The 11817-nt window shown below is 32.7% G+C and overlaps 1 protein-coding gene across 1 annotated transcript in view; it reads left to right on the top strand.

The window, feature by feature from the left end:
* Positions 1 to 3069: 3069 nt before the first annotated feature.
* LOC143241924 (uncharacterized) overlaps positions 3070 to 11817 on the top strand; it is a 46517-nt gene continuing 37769 nt past the window's right edge. The window contains exon 1 of the mRNA XM_076485231.1: positions 3070 to 3191. Coding sequence (XP_076341346.1) covers positions 3167 to 3191 — 25 coding nt within the window. The 5' untranslated portion in view covers positions 3070 to 3166. The remainder of the gene's footprint in view (positions 3192 to 11817) is intronic.

The following is an 11817-nucleotide window of genomic DNA, read 5'->3' as shown; positions in this document are numbered from 1 at the left end:
GTGATATTAGTTTGAAATTCTTTGCAGAGATTGAAATTGGTAATAGATAAAGTATTTGTTGCCTTTTAAAATGGAAATTCTTGTATCTTTTATATAATGTTAAGAGTTCTTAATATTTGGTTAGATATGTGGTGAAGTATATTTTTGTGGTTAAAATACATTTGGTTCATCTACAGATTGATTCATCATGTCGTAGAACCAATAGGAAGGTGAATTTGCACAGGTTTTTAAGGGTATCATACAGATGCAAATACCATAGTTTACACATTTTACAACCAGAGGCTCTGCTGTAGTTTCCCATCAGATGTACACAGTCTATCCATTCGTCAAATATGAACACAGTTGCACAATGTAATTATAAGATGTTCAGAATTGGAACTCAGTTGACGTGAAGAACTTGGTTGTTTTCTCACCTATCAAGGATGGACCACACATACATGTTGAAGTTCTTACCTGCCAACTGGTCTACTTACAGAACAGTATTAATGCCTTGACCTTAAAGCATCAGCAGATAGCCCAATATAGCTTTGCTATAAGAAAACACACACATCTTCAAGTTTGACTGGAGCTGAATAAGCTAGAGCTCCATCTAGTGTGAAAACAGTCTTATCTGGTAAGCTGATCATTGTAGTAGACAGGAAGAACATCTTGCCCAAGAATTGTGATATATCAAGCAGTGGTGACTATCCCTTTGCATATCATCAATGATTATCCAGTTTCCTAACTGCCGTCTCACAATAACAGAAGTAATCCATTGTTTTGAATGGCTGCAGGCAATGTTCTTAGGCATATGCATATGCTGTCCAAAAATGTGTGAATTACAATGCTATGTGAGAAGGTATATATCCCTTAGAGTTGTCTGGATATAACATCATGGAAATGGTTGATTTGTATTCTTGGAGCTGGCTATTTACTTACTAATAGATTCTGTAAATTTTGTTTTTACCTTTTATAGTGAGTGGTATTGAATTAGCAGGGGATTTTTTTGGTCTAATTAAGAATTTTAATACAAATATTACGTTAAGAGGCACAAACAAGGTGGCCTTGCATTGTAAGAAAATTCATTTTGTGAGCATAACAATATGTTACACAAGTGAAGCATATTTAAGTAACATATTAAGTGAAACCAACCAAAACCTATGGTATTGCTATTCTAGAAATTATTGGATAGTTCCTCTTTGTTTTTTCAACATAAAGAATATAATTATATTTTGAAACCTATTATTGTTCCTGCTTTTTAATCCATGATACTTGCAAGCAGTTTTTTTTTTTTCACGTAACTTGTTATTAAACAGGATGTGTTGAAAGAAAAATTTTAGTTTGGTTATTAATATTTTAATTTAACTAGAAATATTACAAGTACATTTGACACAAGTTTTATTTATCTGAGTTGTTATATCTGTGGCCAAGATTGTTGTGGTAATATGCATGCTCAAGTTTTATAAAAAATTGAATTTGTAAGGAGAAATGTTAAATTGTTTTTAAGAATAATACAGTTTACAGCACAGACTATGTTAAAAGATTTATCGTTAGTGTTTCCACTTTAACAACATCATGACAATAGTAACATAACATTACATATATGTACTACAAACAGATTGGTCTATCTTCTTCGTTACGTATATACTACAAACAGATTGGTCTGTCTTCTTCATTACATACATGTGTACTTCAAACAGATTGGTCTATCTTCATCAAGATGGTCTGTAGCTAAGTACAAAGTTCAATGTAAAAGAAACGATGACACTAAGTGGCTGGATTATAAAGTGTATGACCGTAGTGAAGTAATTCTTGATAACTAGAAACCTACTTGGAATAAAAATGTAACTCAGAACGGGCGGTAATGGTATTAACACTTTTACTGATAAGCAGAGAACAACGTTTCGACCTTCCTGTGTTAATACCTGTGATACAGGATATGATCGGTGAATATACTTGGTCAAATACGGCTGATGCTGCTAGGACCGAGAAAATGTACCATGCTACCCTAAAAAAATATCTCGCTAATTACAAATCGTTGTTGCCAGCTTGTTATTATATATTAGCGTAATGTTCTTCCTTCCCCAGTAATTTTGGACTTCTTAAATAAATTACTTACTTCAAATAAAGTTTAAATTATAATTTTCATTTTGTTCGCGATAAGTCTTGTCAAGAGCAACTTTCAATAAAACGAGCTGGATTGGTGTTAGAAGGCGTTCTTTTTTTTAATACCGAAAATTTCTTAATAAATTGTGATAATATGTAATGATACTTGTTATAAGACATTATCGTTAAGCCTATGATGTATTTAAATATTGCATTCCCTGTCTTGCTCTTTTGGAATTAATGAAAAATTTTACGAGAATACATGAAAAATGTAGTCTTTAAAATTGCAATAGGCCCAACACTAATGTGTTCCGACAACTGCAATTAACTATAATCATTCTTGCGTTCTCGTACTTGCGGGTGTCATAACGACGGTCAATCCTACTTTTCGTTACTAGACTAAGAGTTAGTGGTAGGTGGCGTTAATTACCTGCATTCACTCTATTACTTTTAAGGTATAGACAACTAGCCATTGACTAGCTTTGCGCGAAATTCGGTAAACATGATTGAGGAAAATGAACTTTTTAATATATTAAATCATTTTCTACTTTAGTTTATTTAAAAGCGTTTTGGTACATTGCTAAATGTTATGGTACATTGTAATATACATTATTCTTATATTAATGTGTGTTGTAAAACTTTTGTGACACGAAATATTTAAAAAAGCGTATGTCTTTTAAATTTAATTGAACACTATATTACTATGTCACTCAAGCCTGAATTACAAGCTTTAAAATTATTCTGTTTTACTCGTTGAATTTGAATTGTACATCCATAACTACAAGAATTTATTTTCACTGTCGTTTTTGTTATATTCATAATTGATAACAAATAACGTAAGCAGTTTGTATAGAACATATTTAGTAACGAGGCGGAGTTACCTACAAGTCAATAATTTTTAGCACAGATGTTGACTTTAAACAAAAGACACGCCTTAAAAAAAATATATATATTGTAGTGCCATCTGGTGAAAAATTACATTACCCATCGTTCCACTTATTTCTTAGAGCATGCGCACTGTTCGTATTGCAAATGGCGTTGACTGTTATTGTTCCATGGCGAACGTCAAGGGGATAAAATTATGTTGGAAAAAATACAACTTTCCTGTGAGTAAAATTTATTTTTAAATGGCAGTAAATTTCTAAGATTTCGTGGATTTTTTTATTTAAAATATGCTTAAGAAGTATCTTTATAAGTTGTTTAAGAATTGAGTCGCAATATAGCACTGACATAGTCAAATTAGAAAAATATTTCTTCCAACGCAAGACACAAATTCGGCCACTACTTGATAACTTTTTGATTCGTTAAGACCGACAAGAGAAACAATATGTATGTATATATATATATACACATACATGCATATGTACACATATATGTGTATAACGTATGTATTGTCTCTATATTTCTTTATGTGATAATATTCTAGAAATTATGGCTGCTATTTATTACGCCATTTCAAAGATAATGTTACAATTTAGATAACCTAAAATGAGGTAAAGCATTTTTTCTCGAGTCACTTGGAAGTTGGAGATAGGGCTACCTAGCGTAAATAGCAAAACAAGGTAAACGTCATGGAACACGATCTAAGCAGTTTAGCCTCAGGAGACGGAATTACGTTTTTTTAAATTAAAAAAAAAAAGAAGTTTATTTTATAGTTGATTGATTTGAAAAGGTTTAAAATAAACACATCAGATTTTAGCTTGTAAAATGAGAGGATATCTTATTTTATGCATTTTTTTCCAGAGATGTCCACAAATGAATCAGGCATCACTTCCAAAAAATGTTTTACAAATCCTGAAATTCATTCATAAACTCAAACTAACACTAAGGTGTTGGAAGGTTTTAAAGAATATGGTATACTTGTTGAGTTCACATTCTCAATATTATATATATATAGATTATGATAAACAGTAGAACTTGTTTTGTGCATATGAACTTAGACACAAGAATGGTAAACTGAATGTTTACTAATTGGAAATAAAATCATTGTCATAAATTCACAGTACCTTTTATCATTCAACTTGTAGTGCAACCAGCATGTGTGACAGATCAGACTGTAGTGCATTGTTCGCAGTATTCAGCTTTAAGGTATTGTTAGCAGTAGTTTAGATCAGACTATGATGTATGTAACGGTGTAGATCAGATTGCAGGATATATATAGCAGTTGTTTATATCAAACTGTAGGATGTATGCAGCAGTTGTTTAGATCAGACTGTAGGATATATATAACAGTTTGTTAGATCAGACTGTAGGATGTAGATAACAGTTGCTTAAATCAGACTAGGATGTATATAACAGTTGTTTGGATCGGACTATAGGATGTATGTAGCAGTTGTTTAGGTCAGACTGTAGGATATATATAGCAGTTGTTTAGATCAGACTATAGGATGTATGTAGCAGTTGTTTAGGTCAGACTGTAGGATATATGTAGCAGTTGTTTAGATCAGACTATAGGATGTATGCAGCAGTTGTTTAGGTCAGACTGTAGGATATATAGCAGTTGTTTAGGTCAGACTGTAGGATATATAGCAGTTGTTTAGGTCAGACTGTAGGATATATGTAGCAGTTGTTTAGATCGGACTGTGGGATGTATGTAACAGTTGTTTAGATCAGACTGTGGATGTATATATAGCAATTGTTTAGATCAAACTGTAGGATGTATGTAGCACTTGTTTAGATCAGACTGTAGGATATATATAACAGTTGTTTAGATCAGACTGTGGATGTATGTATAGCAATTGTTTAGATCAAACTGTAGTATGTATGTAGCACTTGTTTAGATCAGACTGTAGGATGTATATAACAGTTGTTTAGATCAGACTGTAGGATGTATATAACAGTTGTTTAGATCAGACTGTAGGATGTATATAACAGTTGTTTAGATCAGACTGTGGATGTATATGTAGCAATTGTTTAGATCAAACTGTAGTATGTATGTAGCAATTGTTTAGATCAGACTGTAGGATGTATATAACAGTTGTTTAGATCAGACTGTGTGATGTATATATAGCAGTTGTTAAGATCAAACTGTAGGATGTATATAACAGTTTGGATCAGATTGTAAGGTATTGATTAGTTATTAAATTCCTTTAAGACTGTTCATGTATGTTGCTTACATTGTTCATGTATGTTACTTACATTGTTCATGTATGTTGCTTACTCAATTATTTTTTAGTTAGCTTTACTAAGAAGCTTTAATAATATGCTTTAATGTAGATACTTAAGAAAGAAAAAGTTCTTTCACAATATTTGATTATAGTTAATCAAAAGTAATTAAAAAAATTGCTTCTAATCATTTGCATAAAAGATTTGTTTTGAAGTTCTGTAGAGACTTGTTAGACAAGCAAGTTTTGAAAGTAAATATTCAGAACTGTTAGTTTATTGTTGTAGTTCATATTGAGTAACTACATGTGGGTAATATTTTTCATCTCTGCTGCCAAAGATGAACAGAAATTCTGTTTTTATCCCTGTGTCTGTATTTCTTAGCAAAATTTCTTGAAAATGTCTGAATGGATGTGGAGGAAAGTTAGTGTATATTTGTGCTATGATCCATGTTAGAACTGATGAGTTTTTGGATGGTCAAGGCTATGAAAACCCATGATCAACACTTAGCAGAGATGAATGTTCCCTCTGGTTTTATTATTGTGTACAGGGTTTTGTCCAAAGCTAACGTACTCTGTCAGTTGGAAGATAATATTATCTACTTGGATTATGAGACAAATTATGATATATTGGAAACATTTGATCGTTCACATATAACAGGAACTGGACTATCATGTTAGAATGTGATTTTTAGAAATCTGTTGTAGGTTTTCAAAACCAAGGGCCAAATGAAAACAAACCTTTGAACAGTGAATGTGTTATATATATATAACCATACCAACAAAAATTCAAACAATAAATGTGTGATGTGTTGTTGTTTTTTTTACTGTTTACAATCTTTTACTACATCAAAGAATAACAGTTTAATTAATTATTTTCTATGATACTGTGAATATATAGAATATAAGAAATAAAAATTGGATTAAAGAATTAGTTATTTTTACATCAGTTTTTGTTTCTTAACTTAGCTTGGTCCTGGAGAGGGTAATACAAGGATGAGACCTTGAAGCTCTGTGCTCTAATATCTTTAGTTTATATACCATTTGATACAATATTTTTTGTTAATCCACACTCATAACTTTATTTTCTGTTGAACTGACACTTACATGACACATGTAAGCAGGTGAAATTCACTTTATATGATTTTGCCATGTTTTTACAATGTGAATGTTTCAGTTGCTGTCATTGCCAAATACTAGATTTTGTTACCAACAGGAGTGTAAAATCACAAAAGGATATTTTGACAAAGCACCGATCATACCCTTGTTATATTTAAGACAAAACACAGATCATACCCTTGTTAGATTTAAGACAAAGCACAGATCATACCCTTGTTAGATTTAAGACAAAGCACAGATCATACCCTTGTTAGATTTAAGCATATTGTAACAAAAGTTCACTCTTGTTTGTGTTGTTAGGTTCAAGGATATTGTAACAAGTTATCATTGTTTATGTTTTTAGGTTCAAGGATATTGTAACAAAAGGTTATCATTGTAGTTATTGTTTCCTTCAAGCATATGTTTAGGATCTCTTATGTTTATATTTTTACTCAGTGCTGTGTCTCTCTCTCACTATTATTTAAGGAACAGCATTGGTTGGGATATGCTAATATATGTATGTATATTATTTTTATTATATGAACTGTTTTGCATTGTCAACTTAATAAATGGATTCAGGATTAGCCTAAAACCTTTAAGATTGTTGAACTTTATGAAATATTATTGGCTGAAACTGATGAAACAATACACTGTAATCATCCTGAGTAAGAGCAGTGTATCAGATCATCCTGAGTAAGAGCAGTGTATCAGATTAACTATAGTCATTATTGGGTTAAGTTGTAGTTCAATTCTGAGTTGGTAGCTTATATTTTTAAACACATCGAAGTTAATTTTAATGCATCTTAATATTCAAAATTGTTGTTATGATCTTATTACCTCTAAATATCAGTTTGATTTTAGGTAGATTTACCTGTTTCTTTTCAGAGTTACTAGCCAGTGGAACTTTTCAGTCATTTGTAAGGCATCTAAGTGGCCTCAGTAAACCTTAATTGTCAAAATTCACAAACATGTATGGCCTAGAAACTAAAACTGAGAAACTGGCTGAGTTCACCCAAATAAAAGTATAGCCTAGAAACTAAAACTGAGAAACTGGCTGAGTTCACCCAAATAAAAGTATAGCCTAGAAACTAAAACTGAGAAACTGGCTGAGTTCACCCAAATAAAAGTATAGCCTAGAAACTAAAACTGAGAAACTGGTTTAGTTCACACAAAGAAAGGTATAATCTAAAAACTAAAGCTGAGAAACTGGTTTAGTTCACACAAATATAACTATGGCATAGAAACTAAAGCTAAGAATCTGGCTCAATTTACACAAATGAACATATGTCTTAGAAACTAAACCTGGAAAACCGCTTCAGTTCACACATGTGTACTATTATTATTATTTAAGGTACCTGATGGCAATAATAATCCAGTAAATCATTTCAAGTTCATCATGATGCTTTATTATTAATAACACTGACAGATAAGTCAGTATTGTATCTTGTATAAGTGATAGATCAAATGATTGGCTATTTTTAAGTTGTACCTAAATGTGTATGTTTGAGTAATGATAGTTGGTTAGTTGTATTTGCTTCTTAGTTAACTGTCATGCCTATTAATCAGTTAATTGATGACTTGGATAATTTCAAACACTAACTATGATTATATGATTAGTTTTGAGAGGCATGGTAGTAATCAGTTTACCTGAATAGTCTTTAATTAACCCAAAATAACAATGAGAAATTATAATAATAATATTTCAATTAATTAAATAATTAAAATAACCAAAACATTAATAACTAGAAGCACTAATAACAGTTGATTTAATTTCATGATGGTAATTGATGTGATTATCCTACCTGATATTTATTGACTTAGCAGGGGAGAAGTTAACTTCAGTATTAAATTAATCACAGTTATCATAAGTGTGTGTTATTCTAAAGTTAAACTTTATAGAATGGCTAATTCAGTGCTAAGACAACCTAATTACTGTCATATATAAGACATCTTGCTAATGGATTTATTGGTCAATGAAAACTATTAAATTCATACTACTAAGAGAAACTGAAGATGATTAGAATGTTGTTCACTTATAGATAAACTGTTTTAATCTCAACTCTACTTACTGTAGTTCCTGCACCTGTCCAGATAAAACAGTAGTCATGTTTTTTAGTAACATTAATAAGAGTGAAAATGTGTTTATTGTCTAGGTTTATCAGATACATTGTTACCTGAGTGTATTGAAAACTGTGTTTATTTCCCTGGTTTGATGGGCACAATATGTTACCTAAGTTTATCAGATACACTATGTTGCTCAAGTTTCAGGAAACATTTAATACAAAAATAAATTGTTTGCAATGAGACAACATCACAATACTGCTGATAGATGTGTGTATAAAATAACCCCATTTTCTTTATATCTGTTTTCTTTAGAAGTCAGCTTTTTCATTGACATGGTTTTATGGGTTGCAGATTTAGGTTTACTGTTATGCTGTCATCCTTCACTTCTAATATAGAAAACCAGAAAGTAAAGGTACTCAGGGAATATAGAAGACCACAGAGTAGAGGGACTCAGGGGAATATTGAAAACCACAAAATAAAGGGACTCAGGGAATACAGAAAACCAGAAAGTAAAGGGACTCATGGGAATATAGAAAACCAGAAAATAAAGGGACTCAGGGGAATATGGAAAACCACAAAGTAAAGGGACTCGGGGAATATAGACCACAGAGTAGAGGGACTCGGGGAATATAGAAAACCACAAAGTAAAGGGACTCAGGGAATATAGAAAACCACAAAGTAAAGGGACTCATGGGAATATAGAAAACCACAAAGTAAAGGGACTCAGGAAAATATTGAAAACCACAAAGTAAAGGAACTTGCAGAATATAGAATACCACAGAGTAGAGGGACTCGGGGAATATAGAAAACCACAAAGTAAAGGGACTCATGGGAATATAGAAAACCACAAAGTAAAGGTACTCAGGAGAATATGGAAAACCAGAAAGTAAAGGTACTCGGGGGAATATGGAAGACCACAGAGCAGAGGGACTCTGGGATATATAGAAGACCACAGAGCAGAGGGACTTGGGGAATATAGAAGACCACAGAGTAGAGGGACTCAGGGGAATATAGAAAGCACAAAGTAAAGTGACTCATGAGAATATAGAAAACCAGAAAGTAAAGGGACTCATGGGAATATAGAAAACCAGAAAATAAAGGGACTCAGGGGAATATGGAAAACCACAAAGTAAAGGGACTCGGGGAATATAGACCACAGAGTAGAGGGACTCGGGGAATATAGAAAACCACAGAGTAGAGGGACTCGGGGAATATAGAAAACCACAAAGTAAAGGGACTCATGGGAATATAGAAAACCACAAAGTAAAGGGACTCAGGAAAATATTGAAAACCACAAAGTAAAGGAACTTGCAGAATATAGAAGACCACAGAGTAGAGGGACTCAGGGGAATATAGAAAACCAGAAAGTAAAGGTACTCAGGGGAATATAGAAAACCAGAAAGTAAAGGTACTCAGGAGAATATGGAAAACCAGAAAGTAAAGGTACTCGGGGGAATATGGAAGACCACAGAGCAGAGGGACTCTGGGATATATAGAAGACCACAGAGCAGAGGGACTTGGGGAATATAGAAGACCACAGAGTAGAGGGACTCAGGGGAATATAGAAAGCACAAAGTAAAGTGACTCATGAGAATATAGAAAACCAGAAAATAAAGGGACTCATGGCAATATAGAAAGCCAGAAAGTAAGGGGACTCAGGGGAATATAGAAAACCACAAATTACAGGGACTTGGGGAATATAGAAGATCGCAGAGTAGAGGAACTCGGGGAATATAGAAAACCAGAAAGTAAAGGTACTCAGGGGAATATAGAAAACCACAAAGTAAAGGGACTTGGGGAATATAGAAGACCACAGAGCAGAGTGACTCGGGGATATATAGAAGACCACAGAGTAGAGGGACTCTTAAGGGAATATGGAAGACCATAAAGTAGAAAAACTCTTAAGGGAATACAGAAGACCGTAAAGTAGAGGGACTCTTAAGGGAATACAGAAGACCATAAAGTAGAGGGACTCTTAAGGGAATACAGAAGACCAAAGAGTAGAGAGACTCTTAAGGGAATACAGAACACCATAAAGTAGAGGGACTCTTAAGGGAATACAGAAGACCATAAAGTAGAGGGACTCTTAAGGGAATACAGAAGACCAGAGAGTAGAGGGATTCTTAAGGGAATACAGAAGACCAGAGAGTAGAGGGATTCTTAAGGGAATATAGAAGATCACAGAGTAGAGGCATTCTTAAGGGAATATAGAAGACCAAAGAGTAGAGGGACTCTTAAGGGAATATAAAAGGCCATAAAGTAGAGGGACTCTAAAGGAAATATAGAAGACCATAAAATAGAGGGACTCTTAAGGGAATATAGAAGACCATAAAGTAGAGGGACTCTAAAGGGAATATAGAAGACCATAAAGTAGAGGGACTCTTAAGGGAATATAGAAGACCATAAAGTAGAGGGACTCTAAAGGGAATATAGAAGACCATAAAGTAGAGGGACTCTTAAAGGGAATATAGAAGACCATAAAGTAGAGGGACTCTTAAGGGAATATAGAAGAACCATAAAGTAGAGGGACTCTTAAGGGAATATAGAAGACCATAAAGTAGAGGGACTCTTAAGGGAATATAGAAGAACCATAAAGTAGAGGGACTCTTAAGGGAATATAGAAGACCATAAAGTAGAGGGACTCTTAAGGGAATATAGAAGAACCATAAAGTAGAGGGACTCTTAAGGGAATATAGAAGACCATAAAGTAGAGGGACTCTTAAGGGAATATAGAAGACCATAAAGTAGAGGGACTCTAAAGGGAATACAGAAGACCATAAAGTAGAAGGGCTCTTAAGGGAATATAGAAGAACCTTAAAGTAGAGGGATTCTTAAGAACTGTTCATTTTTTGCTTTTCTCACCCTTGTTATTTTTTTGTTGCTGCTTTTATTTTACTCTATTACGTTTTTCATTTTCCTTTAATTTCCAAACAACATGATACATTATTAAAACTAGTGACACTATAATATTTTGTGAATAAACAATTTTGACATTTCTGTATTTTTTAATAGAGGTCGTAGTTGATTGTTTTAAGGCACTACACATGGAGTATGTTTTTATTATGTAATATTATGAAACACATGTAACATGAACTCTTATCAGTAGTAATAAACTGATAGACTAGTAGTTAAAACATCTAGTCACTTTTAAACTAACTTATCAGACAGCCATAGAATCAGTAGTGATAACATATAAAAATTTAGAATTTTAACATTTTGCAGAATTTCTTAGAATATTGGAATCATAAACCTACGTCTTGTTTTACAATAATACAGTTAATTGATTACAAAATACAGAGTGTATTGTTAAGATTACAATAATACAGTTAATTGATTACAAAATACAGTGTGTATTGTTAAGATTACAATAATACAGTTAATTGATTACAAAATAAGTATATTTTAAGATTACAATAATACAGGTAAGTGATTACAAAATACAGTATGTATTGTTAAGATTACAATAATA

The sequence above is a fragment of the Tachypleus tridentatus genome, unplaced genomic scaffold (genome assembly GCF_004210375.1).
Source record: "Tachypleus tridentatus isolate NWPU-2018 unplaced genomic scaffold, ASM421037v1 Hic_cluster_1, whole genome shotgun sequence".
NCBI classification, from domain to species: domain Eukaryota; kingdom Metazoa; phylum Arthropoda; class Merostomata; order Xiphosura; family Limulidae; genus Tachypleus; species Tachypleus tridentatus.
This window is presented reverse-complemented; position numbering and strand designations above follow the sequence as displayed.